The 15,919-nt window shown below is 33.7% G+C and overlaps 1 protein-coding gene across 1 annotated transcript; it reads left to right on the top strand.

Annotated features, from left to right (window-relative positions):
- Nucleotides 1–7,230: 7,230 nt before the first annotated feature.
- LOC131061276 (probable serine/threonine-protein kinase WNK4) lies at nt 7,231–13,175 on the top strand. Its single transcript, XM_057994859.2, has 7 exons — nt 7,231–8,653; nt 9,044–9,081; nt 9,199–9,426; nt 9,585–9,805; nt 9,909–10,066; nt 10,196–10,682; nt 10,837–13,175. The coding sequence occupies exons 1-7, from the start codon at nt 8,552–8,554 to the stop codon at nt 12,846–12,848; spliced, it is 3,246 nt and encodes a 1,081-aa protein (XP_057850842.2). The 5' UTR covers nt 7,231–8,551; the 3' UTR covers nt 12,849–13,175.
- Nucleotides 13,176–15,919: the final 2,744 nt, after the last annotated feature.

The raw sequence follows: 15,919 nt of genomic DNA, 5'->3' as shown, positions 1-15,919 counted from the left end.
TATATATACATTTTATTAATTTAGGGGGGGGGGGGGGGGGGGGGGTTGGGGGGGGCGTTTTTAATTAAAAAAAGAAGGGGGCGGAAAAAAATTTATTTTAGAGGGCTCCGTATCGCAAGCACTGCGAGTAACATTTTATTAATTAAGGGGGGTGGGGGTGTTTTTTGTTGGTGTCATTTTTTTGGTTTTTTTTTTAAAGAAGGGGGTGGAATTTTTTTTATTTTAGAGGGCTTCGTGCCGCAGGCACCGCGGGTACACCGCTGTGTACCTGTGGCCCCACAGGCACTATGGGTAACCACAGGGTACTTGCGGCCCCACATGCACTACAGGTAACTGTAGGGTACCTGTGGGTGTGCGCAGGCATTGCGGCCCCGTAGTGTACCTGCGATGGTCTCGCAGTGTACCTGTGGGCCCCTCCCCGGTGGGGGGGTACACTTTATTTTTTTTTAAGTTTTTAATATTTTTTTAATAAATAAAAACAAAAATATCATGGAATAAGTCAAATTGGGAACACAATTTTTTTTGTCATTTCATACTTGTCTTGCAGTGCTTCCAACTGACAGTCAAGGGGGGGGGTTGATTTGCTCATTTATATCTCTTGGTGAAATTTCATTCGGAGACATCTTCATCTACAGTATTCTATAGGGCTTCTATGTTGGTGACATCATTTTCATGTTTCCACATTTGAATATTTTATCATGATGTATGCTCTTGCTTGAGCAATGTTGTACTCGCACTATCATAAAGTGCCACACCTCTTTGTATCTTGTCATTGTTGACTATTTGATGTAATCCTCTTGTACACATAGATTAGGAATATCTTGTGAGACTTGGTGCATGGCTCCAGTCGAGACTTAGATTGTACACATTTGTACATAGCTCCCGTGAGACTTGGATTGTACCAGTATTTCTGCCATTTATGAGTATCCAGATGATGCTCAAAGCAGGTTGTCTCCATGCCTGATCTTCATTTTTGTTGCAGCGAGTGATTCATCGTCATCAACTTGGTACATGGTTTTATCACACTTTGACATTATTGGTGCAACATTGACTCTCTTTCTTCCTTATGGGGAGGTATTTTGGTCAACATCTTTGGACCATCCTTGCAGGATATTCGACATTGAAGGGGGACTTCATGGTCTCTCTTCTCTCTTATGGGGGGGACTTTTTCCTCACATGAGGTTTTGTTCTTCTCATTCATCATTGAGAGCATTGTGTGCTTTCATCATCTCTCTTTTGGGGGGGAGTTTTTTCCCATTGGGTTTTTCTATCTTTCTTCGTTTATGGGATATTGCATTTGCATTTGCATTTGTACATGGGTACCTAACATGGCCTCGTAGCGGAGAACCATCTTGCATTGCTTAGTTGCATTGTAGACTTTAGTGCATTCTCCTAAGTTGCACTTAAGGGGGGGTGTTGGTGTAAATAATTATTCATCTTGGATATTATTACACCTTACTTAAGTTTACTTAGGTACATGCATTTCATAGTATTTTGGGTATGAGACACTTGGGTGTTTGTGCCACATTGGGATAGTGTGTGTAGGAGAATTTCCACCTTTTATGGTGTTTGATCTTATCTTCTTGTTACATTCCACCTCATGTGGAATATTTTATTATTTCTCCTACCTACCACACCTATTTCCTACCTACCCTTGTTTCTTATTGAGCCACATGTCATGTTTGTGTGCTCACATATCCATATAGCCTTGCCTATATAAGTAGACTCATCTACATTGTTTGTATGAACAATCATTGAACATCTTTTATTGATCCAGTTGATCATATTTTGCATCTTGATAGAATACAGTTTATTCCTATCATACATTTTGTCTCTCTTATTTGTGCTTTCCATTGCCTCTAGATCTTGGCAAATTCTCACAACTTTAAATAGAATAAAGTACCAAAAGCGAGATTTAAGTTCTCATTACTTTTAGTTGAATTTTTCAAAAATTTAACTTCTTAAATTTTTCTTATTCAATACTTATCTCATCTTAAAATTAAAACACTATTTATTTCAATGATCTATTTGAGAGGTATTATTTTTTACTTTTTATTGTCTTCAAGAACTAAAGTTTAAAGGTTACAGTAAATTGGGATTTAATATCGCAGAAGAATGTAAATATGCTCGCCATTATCTAATGCATGTAACAATATTTTTTCACTTTTTATTTTCAAAAATAGAATACAGTTTCAAAATTCCATTGTATGAGTCCTTACTAAGAGGTTGTGATTTATAAAGCACCTCATCAATATTTTCTTCCACTCTGTATGTTTGTTTCTTCAATATGTAAATTCATATAAAGAGCATTACATAAAAAATAATACTAATTAGTGAAAAACAAAAAGTTGAAGAAAAAAAACTACAACATTTAGAAGCAACTTCATTTACTATATTTCCATAAATTTTTATAATTTCTATAAAATATTTACATACTTTGATCCATAAATTATTATTCAAACCCACAAATATTGTAATCATATAACATTACAAACTATACCTGTAGATTGAACAAATATATAGTCGCCGCATAAAGCTTTTACTTGATCATTCTTATGTATAATTTTATACTTAGATTTTTTTTTAAAGAATTTTATTGTCACTAACTTTATTGTAACCCTCTCACTATTGTAAATATTAATAAAAACTTAAACATTGAAAGTACCACTAATCTACCTTTAATCTTAATTTTTATAGCATCTATTAAAATTGAAGTTCTCTAACCATCCTGTTTTCTATATTTTTGAGAAAAATGTTGTACAACATTTGAATATGTTAACATGTTGCAGGTTTGATGGAGGATAAAAAACCCAAAAGCATGTGGGAAGACCTACCAGAACAATTGTTGTTAATGATTTTAAGAAAATTGTCTACCAGACATATGTCAAGAATGAAGTTGGTATGTAAGAGTTGGAAAGACATCCTTTCAAAACCTGATACATTTTAAGAAAATTGTCTACCAAACATATGTCAAGAATGAAGTTGGTATGTAAGAGTTGGAAAGACATCCTTTCAAAACCTGATACTTTGGGAAACATATATTAAGATAATTCTCCTCCAAAAAGCAATTTCTTATTGCACTTTTTTCCATTTGAATCAACAAGGATAAAATCATGGGTCATGGAAGGTGATGCAGATTTCTATAGAGTACCTGCAACAAAATTCTCAAAGTATTGCAAATGCGTAGAGATGGTATCCAATAATATCTATTGTTGCTCAAAAATGGATAAATATTTTTTATTTCAATTTCTACATATATGACAAATCAAATGCAAGTACTCCATCTTGGATTGAACTTTCTTCTATAAGAGATATCGCAACAACAAAAATTCATACTATCTATTGGGAAGATGTTTTTGTTGTAAGGGAAGATTTTATTGGACGAGAAATCATACAAATAATGGCGAGATTGTTGAATTCAACTACGCTACATTAACTTGGATGACAATTCCATCACCAGTAGATACTACTAGAAAGTATGCACCAATTGCAAAATTTGACTCTCATGAAGTACAAACAAAAGTTTATGAAAATTATTTTAATGTTATGATTCACTGAAAGAGTTTTACTACATATTGGGAAATAGCTGGATGTGACAGTTGCATTGTGTTGGTTGACAAAGAATATCATCAAATGTGGAAATTAGAAATAGATAATGAAGAAGGTGAAGAAACATATAAATGGTCTCCTTTTCACATTGATTTACCTAAGATAATTTATAGGATAGCAGTAAATAATAATGGATGCATATTAATTGTGGGAGAGAAAGTATCATTATACAATACTAAAGACAAAATACTACAATCCATTGAATTAGAAAAGTTTGATCCACAACTTCTTATTGAAACCAATAAGTATGGAAATTATATATCATTATTTTGCATGCCTTTAGATTGTATGAATATATGGTGGCCACTACATTGTATGAAAATGTAAAAGACATAATCACTTATAAAACTTCATATTTTTCATGTGGAATGACAATTATATTGCAATTGACTTTATTTAATTTCAAATATACTTTTACATATGTTTTTATTAGATGTTTCATATTGATTTATAAATAGTAAATATTTGATGATTCAAAGAGAGATTTTAAATTATTTTAATATATATTTGGTTTGTCTATTTCTAGCGTATTTTCTGTAAATTGTATATCATACTCAAAAAATTCAGTTTACAAGGTACAATAAATTGGGGTTTTATTATTCAACAAGAATGTTAATATGATAACCTTTATCATATGCATGCATCAAAATATTTGTACTTTTTATTTTGAAAATTAGAATATATTATAAAAAATTTATTGTATGTGTTATTAGTGAGAGATTGAGGTTTTCAAAATAATTCATCAATATTTTCTTCCACTTTATATGTTTATGTTTCTTTGTTATTAACACAAAACAAAATTTAACCCTAACAATATACGCAACTCCCAGTTATTTTAAAATAAAAATGATAAATCTTGACCTGAATAAGGAATAACATAAATTAAACGACAATATTAAAAGAATTACAATTCTTCATGTAAACCTAATTAAACATCATAAAAAAATAATTAAAATTGTGTGCGGGAAAAGTGGTGCAAAGAAACAAAAACTTCAGTTTCAAAAGGGTCCACACACCAATGGGACTCTTGGTGCAAGTTATGGAGCCATATTGAATAGCTCAACTCCCTAAGGGATGTTCCATTGTTCTCTATCTCACAGGATCCCTCAAGTCAATTCCTTTTCTCTCAGATCACTAAACAAAGTGACTTCAGGAATGACAACTCCAAGAATGAGGGATGTTTGATCAACTTAATATGAATGCATTTCTAATTATGCATGATATTAAATCTAATATGATTTAAACTAGCATGGATATGATGATAAGATAAAAGATTAGTAAAACCCATCCTAACATGATATACTAGTCTAATATGAGAGTGCTATAATAATAGAAATACTTCTTAAAATGCTTATTAAGATGATTTCTATTCAAAGAGAGAATAAATGCTTGATTAAAATGATTATAGATTAAATGCCTAAAACTTAGATATATTTAGCAAAATGTCTATAAGTTTGATACTAAAGACTTGGATTATCAAAATGAGAAAATGTGAGCTCTATTTATAGGAAAAATAGGGCAATGGATGGTCAAGATTGGATAATCTTAACAAGGGCTAGGATTGAAAGTTATCAATCCATGTTTACAATTCTCACCAATGAAATGGTGACAATTGTTAACAAAAGACTGCTTGAGAGGAGATGTAAGAAGCATTAAATGCTTGAGTAGACATGATGGTTACCTTAGGAGGTAAGAGTTAAGGTTAGGTTAGGGTTATCCAATGGATAAAGCTTTTACCCAAAGGGTAAACTCTTGTGCAAGGGTTAAAGGGATAACCATGGTCAAAGCAATGAATGCTTGATGAAACCCTTGGGTTAGATGAGGGTTGAGTTAGAGAGAAAGTCTCTAATCATGTAAGAAGGTTGAGTTAACCATTAATGGTTAGGAAGACTTTAAAGGTTAACTTGTTGAAGACATAAAGCCTTTAATGGTTTTCAAAGACTCTGAGGGTTTGAGAAGTGACTTCCCTTTGGTTAGGGATTTGACAATATTTAGGAGATGGATTAGGCTAATTTAGAAGTGATTAGAAGAATCTAGAAGGGGGTTTAGAGAGGCAAGTGGGAGATGTAGGAAAATGCAAGTGGATGGAGGGAAATTTTAATTCAAATAAATTACTTTATTTTCAACAAAAATAGATGTAACTTGCATAAATACAAGTGGGTGATTTAAATAAATAAATTAGATTTATTTACTTGCAAGGATCAATTTAATTAAATGTAAATTTAATTAAAAGGGGAGAAAGGGGAATTAATTAAATAAAGTGATTTATTTAATTAAAGGTTATGAAAGACTTAGGTGAACTTAATTAAATAAATTGAGTAATTCATTTAATTAAATAGATGAATGTGAATAATTTAATTAAATAGAGGAATGAGGTTAAAATGAATATTAAAAAATAATTATCATTTGCTCAATATTAATTACTGAACAAAATTTATATTTTGGGTTTACCTTTACTAAGGGTGAATTTATTTTTATTTTTCATAAATGTATCTTATTAAACTTAAATTATTTAGGTTAAATAAATTATTAGTTTTCCTTTAAATTGATTTAAATAATTTAAATGAAAAATATTATTAAATTTAGAAAAGTATTATTATTACTTATTATTCAACGGATGGGAAATTTTGATCTCCCTGGATATATATGTATTGGTTGCATGGGAATTTATGGGTTTCATGGTTTTAATATTAATAAAATTATAGTGGTTCGCCACTTTTATAAAAAAATTAAAAAAATATTGAATAATGTTTAATTTAAATTATTAATGTAAAAATATTTATTATTTTACATTTCATTTGATTACAATTAGTTTTACTATTACTTAAATAAAAATAATTTAAATAACTTTAAATAACCTAAATTAAAATAAATGCATGAAAAACTGAAAAAAAATATTTTATTTATTTTCTCCTCTCAATTACCACTAGTTTTGAAAAACTAAAAAAAATATTTTATTTATTATCTCCTTTTAATAATAAATATAATATAATAATATAATTATTTTTTAAGTGAAATAATAAACAAATATGATATATTTCCCTTGCTTTACTTATATTTCTCTAAAGATAGGTATACTAGTAGATAATATAATGACATAATAATATTATAATAATAATGTAATCTTAATTGAATTTACAGATATGATATCTTTTTATATCTTTTAGTTTCCATTAATATAATATAATAATAATATACATATTATGATAATATTACTTAGAATAAAACTTCCCTTTAAAATTAAGTTTATAATAAAATTAGAATTATATTATAACATTATATATACATGTATACATATATAAATATAATAATAAAAATATTATATAACAATAAAATAAATTTCTCTCTTTATATCAAATAATATCTTCCTACCTTTCTACTAGATTTTCCAAATATAGATATGTGAAATATTAAATAAATTAACATTCGCTAAAGAAACTCAGATTACGGAACTATATAAAAGTGTCCATTGATTTCCAAGAACATGGAATATATGGACAAGTGTTATTTAAGCAATTTCACAAAGTCAAACATAGGCGGGAGTACCGGCCCTAATTTTGGATAAATAAAATAAAATAAAACAAACTAATCAAAGACAACTACAAATTTCTGTTTTACGTAAAAGAAATCTTAAACGCTCACACGTAATCTTAATTGCACGACCGCTCATCAGCTAGGGTTTTAACGGAATTTAACAGATTACATCCATACATTCAGGTGTCTTAGATTCTACTGTACCAGAGAAGAAAGAAAAAGCTTAACGAATTCCAGCCGTACCATAAAAGACGATATTTGTTTGTTTCTGGCAGGGATTTAGGAGTTTTTAATTTGATGGAGAGGAGACACAGTTTGAAGGAAATGGAGGTTTTAGCCGCGTCATGCAGAGCTTGAAAATTCGAAAATTAAGCAGTTGAGTTCTAAATTTGAATCTTTGGTTGGTATATTAAGTGAATGTGTGATGGGGTCCCACTCGCCGTTCTACACAAATCATACGGTTTTCTGCCAACAACAACTGGGCTGCCAAATTGTGGACCAAGCAAAGTCGGTGGAAAGGGAAAGTAATTCTAAATTCTGAATGGCTCACCTGCGGCGAGAAATTCAGGCTTTATAGATTGCATTTCCTATTGCATGTCGTTTCTTTTGCTTCGAATTTCAGTGAAATTGAGCGTAGGGCTTTTCTGAGAAAATAATTCACTTAATATGGCGAAAAATTTGCACAGGTTTGGGCCGTTTAAGTAGATTTGTCAAAAATAGCTGCGGAGTTTTTGATATTTGCCCTTGGTTGGTCTATGTTAGTAGATTTGTCATAAATAGCCACGGCCGATTTGAGCATTGTGCAATTTTGCTTTGTTTTGGTTAGATTTGATGGAATTAGCCCCAAGTTTGAGCATCGAGCGAATTGATGGGATAGGTAGGCTATTTTAAGAAAATGTTTAAAATAAGCATGCGCTTTTTTGAATTGACGGCTAGTTGAATTCGGAGCCTCTCGATTAGATATTGATCGGGATACGGTCCTTTTGGTTTTCTTTAGCGTTTGTTTGGGTTGGATAATGGAGCACTGCATGCAGGTCGGCAGATAAGGGTTTCGGTGAAGAAACTGGAATACCTTTATTTTTTTGGCTTGGATTGTGGATGTGCGTTGAATATTATGTGGAATTAAGGGGCTTTGTTTAGTATGGAAGGTAGAAGTGGCTTGATTTCGTTTCTCGTTGTCTCTACTAGAGGACTAATCCTGCCGCAGCTTGTGCTAGGATTGCTGGTCTTGGAATGGATCAAAGTTTCTATTCTTAGTGCCTTTTTGATTAGACGCTGTATAGCATCTGCTGCAGTTGTTTTTTTAGGGTTTGATTATCATTCTGGTTACGCAGACTGCGTGGAATTTCACTAGTAGCGTGCTTCCAGGCGGGTAAGGGTGGGCAGGCTGATTTGATAGATTGTGAAAATGCCAGAAGGTAAAGTAGATGGTGATGGAAGCTCTTCCTCGGCCGAGCCACCTGATGATAACGAATTTGTGGAAGTTGATCCTACAGGACGATATGGTCGGGTGAGTCTCGTCTTCTAAATCTGTAATCTTGTATGACTGCCAAATTTGTTTTTCTGATGGTTTACTTGTATTAGGGTTTGCAATTATGGTTGCGTGTTTGAAATTTTGTTTTTTTGTTTCAATAATTTCAGAATTAGCACTATTAGCATTTCCAGTCATGGCAGTGTGTGATATTTTTTAGTACCAAATCCTGGGACTTATTGTTTATTACAGTTACTATCTGAATTTCTGTCTTGTCTTTAATTTTACATCCCTATGCCTTGTTAGTAACAGAAAACATTACTTTTGTCAATGGAGGTAGTTAATTCTATTAATTTATCTTCAATTATTGAAAGGATGATTGTTTTGATTTGGACATTAATGGCTTGGCTATGGTGTTAATGAATGCAGTACACAGACATGCTGGGTAAAGGCGCCTTCAAGACTGTGTATCCTTTTTTGTTTCTTTGTTTTCTTGGGTTGATATTCATTCTCTCTCACTTACCATTTGAGGGAAGGTTTGCATTGTTTACCTCCTTGTCTCTTTTCCTTAATTTATGATACAGCTATAGGGCATTTGATGAAGTTGAGGGGATAGAAGTGGCTTGGAACCAAGTGAGGATCGATGAACTTCTGCAGAATCCAGATGATTTAGAGAGATTGTATTCGGAAGTGCATCTGTTGAAGACTGTGAAGCATAAGAATATTATCAAGTTTTACAATTCATGGGTAGATGATAAAAACAAGACTGTGAATATCATAACAGAAATTTTCACATCAGGCACTCTGAGACAGTCAGTTTTTGAAATTCCTTTAACCCTAAGTTCTTTTAGAGTTGTAGTTTTAGCTTTTCTTAAAGTTAGCAAGGAGCATTTATAGTATTATTATACTCATTTTAGGTATTATATATATCGTTCTGAAGATCAACATGTTCATCTGAACTTTTGTACAGATATCGGAAGAAACATAAACATGTTGACATGAAAGCTGTCAAGGGTTGGGCAAGGCAAATTCTTCAGGGTTTACTTTATCTCCACAGTCATAATCCTCCTATTATTCACAGAGACTTAAAATGTGATAACATATTTGTTAATGGTAACCATGGAGAGGTTAAAATTGGGGATCTTGGATTGGCCACTTTACTCCGGCAAGCACATGCTCACAGTGTCATTGGTATCTTTTCTTGATATATTTTACCTTTCATTTTGTTTGTACATGCACTGTCTAGGTATAGCACTCATTGGGTTTGATTAAACTTACCATCTGTGAATTTCAGGAACTCCCGAGTTTATGGCTCCAGAACTTTATGAAGAAGATTATAATGAACTGGTTGACATCTATTCGTTTGGTATGTGCCTACTAGAGATGGTGACTTTTGAGTATCCATACAGTGAATGTAAAAATCCAGCTCAAATTTATAAGAAAGTGACATCTGTAAGTTCTTTTCTTCTCTTGTGATCAATGATTTATTCTGATAACAAGAATTTGTGACTAATGTTAATTGAGTGAAAATTTGGCCATTACGTTCAGGAATAACTTTAATTGTTGGGATACTTTCCTCAGGGTATAAAGCCTGCTGCCCTGAATAAAATAAAAGACCCACAAGTTAAGGCATTCATTGAAAAGTGTCTTGTAGCCGCACCCAATAGGTTGTCTGCAAGGGAGCTTTTGAGGGATCCTTTCCTCCTGTGTGATGGCAGTAAACAATCTGTAGATTACATTCATATCCCATCTTCTGGTATGCCTCCTGCAGAAAACATTGAAGCATCCACTGTACCAGGATCAAGAACTCCTTCTGTGCATCTTGATGGATCGTCAGTTGCTAATGATGTGACGGCTGTCTCTAATTCCACATCTGGATCTATTACTGGTGGTAGTGACAGGGAGTCCAACTATTCTTCTGGTTCCCAGATGGAGAAAAGTGGTTATAGTCTGCCCTTGCCTAGCCTGGAAGTGCGAAGCTCAACAAACAATAAAGACATGAAATTGAAAGGGAAGAAAAAGAATGATAATACCATATCCCTGCGATTCCGCATTGCAGATCATGGAGGTAATATCTTCATAGATCTTCTGTATTCTCTTATTTTGCGTTTAACTCCTTTCTGGCATCAAAGTGTATGTGGTTTGCATATTTTTGCATATTTTATTGGTTTCAAGTTTCAGATTATGCTAGACGGGTCAAATAACTAAATTCTATTTTGCAGGTCATGCAAGAAATATCCATTTCCTCTTTTTCTTAGACAGTGACACGGCTTTTAGTGTTGCAAGGGAAATGATTGAGCAACTCGACCTCTCAGATCTAGATTTGATGCCAATAGCAGGACTGATTGATTCCCTGATTGCTGGGTTAGTACCTGAATGGAAGGCTGGCGTCTTTATTGATGAAAACAATGACATAAGTGAAAATGCTGTTGAGAACATTTCTGATGAGCACCACTTGCATGTGGTTGATGAAGACCAGATGGAAAGATCATTTGATTCTTTTCCTATGACGATCACTTCAAAGGAGGAGAATGTAGAAAACAATGCCTCATTGCCTAACCTTGTTCTGCCATCAGAAACCACCTCTACAGAAAATTCTTTGCCAGCCAGATCTGAAGGTAATGTGTATGGGAGATTTGAAGAATTTACCTATAATCCCAGCAGTTCTGATTGCTCTCCCACAAGCTCAATTGTACCTCATGTACATGTGGGTGAAGATCAGGCTTCTCAAGTTTCATTGACATCAGAGAATGCTATTCCTGGATCACCACATTCAGGAAGTGAAAACCTTCCAGTAGGCACCTCTGAGAGCAATGGCTGTAGTAATGTGGCTATAATGGACACTTGCTTATTATCCGATCAAGATATTGGCAGTGAAGCCCAACCACACTGGATTGATGGTGAAAAGTTTGGAAAGTCTGGAATCTCTTGTTCTATCAAAGACGACTCAAATTTCTTGAAAGGTCTTGAAGACAACCTGCCATCTTTCAACAGTATACAGTCATTCCTTGTGGATGCTGAAGATGAAGAGTTACAAACACAATTGGAGCTGATTGAACTTAAGTATCAGTACGAACTGCAGGAGCTTAATAGGAGGCATGAACTAGCTGTTGATGAAATCAAGAGGGCGTGGAATCAGAAGAAGAAAACATCTGCCTATTCTATATCTTCCTGTTCTTCAGAGAAACAGCAGAATAGTGGTCATTTGTCACTGGTAGGGGGCCTTAAGCCCATAGATACACGTGAAGAAGTGAAAAATGAATCCCAGATCAACTTGCTTGAAAATCCTGAAGATACCTCTGTGAGTTACGATGCACATCCAAATGTGTCCCTGTGCTCAAGAGTTACAGCTGGTGAAGGTTTGGGGTTTTCAGTATCTGGAAATAGAGAGTACAAAGGAAATGCAGATCAGTTAATGGACTTGCCAAATGCTTCCAGTGGAAAAGTCCCTGTTTTTGAGTCATGTGATTTTGCTAGTGTGGGAAATTTGCCAACAAAACATTCCACCAACACAAGAATTGGGTGTGATGAACATGTTACTGTTAAGACTGATGATTGTTGTAATGACTTGCGAGGCTTACATTTGAGAACAAATAAACCATCAAAAGAAATTTCCAGGAATGAGTGTCTTGCATCTGCTCATATATGTAGACCTTCTGGGATGCCTTCAAGTACCAATCAAGAAAATTTATCTCATTCTTTAGCAATGAATAGAACTGAACCAAGAATAGTTTCCACTTTATTGAATATTGATTCACCTGACTCAAGCAGCAAAGATCTAGAAAATGAGATACCAGTCAGTAATCAGTTATCCCATGAGGGGGGGATAACTCGGCCTATTGGGTGTGAAGTGCTTCCTTCTATACCGAAGATGCTTCATGAGCATGGCAAAGAGTTGGCTGGTGTACATTCTGTTCCTGGCTTAATAAATAAGTCAGATTATGCTATCTGTGCAACGGTTGCAGAACAGCCACACAAATTGCCCCTTGTAGAAAGGGAGAAGCCTCAGTCAGTAAATATTGCAAAATTGAATTGTCCACCTGACACTCGAGAGCCAGGTCAAAATATCAAAGTTAGTGCGGATCCTGCTACAGAACAGCGGAGAAAGGAGCAACTCAAGAAGTCAATTGCTGAGTTAGAAGCAAAGACACTGGAGGGCTTAAAACACTCCAATGGCTATTTGATTGGCATTGCCCCAAATAAGAGGACTGGTACAAAATCTATTCGAGGATGAATAATTCATACCTACCTGATTCAGAGTTGTTCTGTCATGAACCTTGCCGAGGTTTGGTGCTTGTTTAGGTTCTAACATGTATTTTTGTCAATGAGTATCGTACTTGAGCTGGTTTTTATGCACCAATATTTGTCAGATCAAAATGCTTAATTATGTTCAACTCCGTTGCCCTCTGTGTATGGTACAGTGCATTGTGTTTGATTTGTCTTGACTTTGTAGTGAAACTTTAGCATCCATTCTTTTCAGCACACCATTTTATTTGAATGTTGTCTCATTTTGAAGTGCTGAGACATGATATATAAAAGATCAACTAGTTGAAGATGTGTACTCTATTGCGCCACTGTGCATATTCTTGACAGTCTTTGATATCTAGTGTCATGATTTCTGATGTATCCAACTTATTTATGTCCACGCTTAGCTGTATCTCGTTACAACTTCACATATGACTTTTCAAAGTTATTGTGTCCATTATACATAGCTTGAGCATTTACATTTGATTACTGTGATTGTGAGAAATGTCTGCTTATAGGCTTTCATTGGTGAAAGAACCTCTTCTGATGGCTTTTGCTCTGTAATCTTATTGAAATTGCAACATTCCTTCTATGAGTTGCATTGCAACATGGTTCCGACTGAAAGTTAAAATCATTTGTTCCAAATTAAGTTACAGTATGGATGTTGCAACCACGATTTGGAATCTGTAGAAAGAATAATCAGTGATAAGTGCTTTACCAAATTCAATGTATTACTTGTCATTTTGCACCTGGTTTAATGGGTGGAAAAGAAGCTGAAGCTTGGGAGAATTACTGAATTAGTGCTAAATAATGTGTAAAGTTTCTTAGTTGCATATGCCTTTTGCTTAATTTTGCCTCTGCTAATTTCCAGTTTTCTTTAGCCGCAATCCACTTGTTGCTAGACCTTGTTCTTATAAATAAGTTGAGATTTACATCAATTACATGGCACAATGACCTTACAGCAGCACATTAACAGCATAATTCTACAGCTTTTAGAGGTCTAAGCAGTATCCTTCTGAACAATTCGGCCAAAAATATCCATGGCTTAAATCAGATTATGAGGAGAGCCTTTGTTCAACTACATATAATTCAATTCACATCCGCACTGATTTTCTTGTTGACATTTTCAGATTCATGTAAATCGATTGATGTACTGCCAAAAACAGAATTTAAAAGATTTTGATGTCTTTTATTACTTTTTGCTTTATTATTTGAGATGTCTATAAGTATCCTTTATGCTCTTCACGGGTCATGACATTTAAATTTGTCACCTGTATCTGTTTCTTTATTATGTAATTTCTGCTTCATTAAAATGAATTCAAAGTCGAACAAATTACAGACTGATCTGAACCTATCTGGCAGATCTGAATTTCACCAACTTCGTCACATGAAACTATTTGCCTTGATATTTGTGATTTGCATTTGAAAAGAGCTGGTGTTTATAGACACTGTTGACGTGCTTTCTATTCAAGGGGTTTCTTCCTTGTTCAAACCCTTGTTACTGAGTCAATCGTATGAAACAAAGATTGAAGGTAGTAGACATGTAATATGCCTAGACAATTATGTAAGCAGATGATTTAGAATCTATTTGTCTTGATATCTATAATGGCTAATAGGAGGAGTCAACAAGGGTTCGAGTTTAAATCTGGATTTGGAAAGCTGAGGGTTCAATTTTGCAAATTATAGAACTGAACCAAATTCACTTTTTTAATCTATGGATTTGACTCATGTTTAGGTGATAGGTGATCATAATGTTATCATGATATTTCTAGGAAATAAATGCAAAAATCAGAAATATAGCGGATCCCTTAAAGGGGATGACCTTCAATAATCAGATAATAACTTACGAATTCAATAAAAAATGGAATAACTATAATTAATGTTAAGGTTAAACATGCCACAAGGGCTCAACTTATTTGTATATAGGAATATATAATGTATGCTTAGGAATATATCTAGAATTTTAGGTACCGAACATGCTCCTCCCCTTAAAAGAACTTTGTCCTCGATGCTTGGCAATTCTGGATGTTGTAGTATAAATTTTTCATCTTCCCGTGTTGCATCTTCAATTGGAAAATTCTTGCACTTGATTAGGAACTCAAAAAAAGCTCTATTTCAAAATTGTTTCACTTGTTTCTCAACAATTTCTTCAGGTTTTAAAATAAACTTGACGCCTTTATCTAACTTTATTAATTCCTATTCAATTGGAATATTTTTACGTATTACTTACTTTAAATAAGATGGGATGAATTTTGGAAGAGGGTGGATGTTCTAACTTGTAAGTTACATTTCCTATTCAATGGAGAACTTTATAGGGACCCTAAAATTTAGCTGAAAGCTTCATGCTTTTATGTTTCTTAAGGGAAATTTGTTTATAAGATTGTAATTGAAGAAATACCCAGTTTCACTTTTCAAAATTACTCCCACTATGATGTTGATCAACATCAACTTCTTGTTTCATTCCATTTTATAACTAAATTATCTGCAAGGGTTTTGTAGCATTTCTTGGTGGTGTTGAATTTGATCCTCTTTTGCATGAGCTTTAGGATGAGATTGTAAACAAGTAGCAGCACATGGTGGGGGAGTCATAAAGAGCCTTAAATGGATTTATTTTAGTAGATTTGTGAAATGATGTGTTGTACCACCACCACTCTACTAGTGGTAGTCATTTGGACCATTGTGCTTGTTTATTTAAGGCAAAACAATGTAAATATTGTTCCAAACATTTATTCACATTCTATTTGGTCTTTTGATTGTGGATGATAAGAGGAACTATGTGCTAGTATTGTACCCCATGTTGTAAATAAGTTTGTCCAAAATATGTTAGTGAAGATAGGGTCACAATCCCTCATTATGATTTTGGAAATTCCATGAAGTTTTGCACATTTTTCATGAATACTTTAGCTACAACCTTGTTGATGGTGGTGTTAGCACAACCAATGCTAGGTGATCTAGAGATGGATCAACCCTTTTGAAAAGTAACTAAATTACTCCAAGGCCCCTTGTTAAGAGGAGATGAAGAGAGTGAAGTTCCACTATTAGGGCAACATGAATAGGAAC

The sequence above is a fragment of the Cryptomeria japonica genome, chromosome 11, assembly GCF_030272615.1.
Source record: "Cryptomeria japonica chromosome 11, Sugi_1.0, whole genome shotgun sequence".
NCBI lineage: Eukaryota > Viridiplantae > Streptophyta > Pinopsida > Cupressales > Cupressaceae > Cryptomeria > Cryptomeria japonica.
Note: the sequence above shows the minus strand (reverse complement) of the source record. Positions and strands in the feature narration are given on the sequence as shown.

What these genes read in the sequence shown, in the direction of transcription:
- LOC131061276 (XM_057994859.2), top strand. Translation starts at nt 8,552, where the DNA reads ATGCCAGAAGGTAAAGTAGATGGTGATGGAAGCTCTTCCTCGGCCGAG. An exon ending in CTACAGGACGATATGGTCGG is followed by an intron (nt 8,654 to 9,043) that starts GTGAGTCTCGTC and finishes TAATGAATGCAG; the next exon opens with TACACAGACATGCTGGGTAA. An exon ending in AAAGGCGCCTTCAAGACTGT is followed by an intron (nt 9,082 to 9,198) that starts GTATCCTTTTTT and finishes TTTATGATACAG; the next exon opens with CTATAGGGCATTTGATGAAG.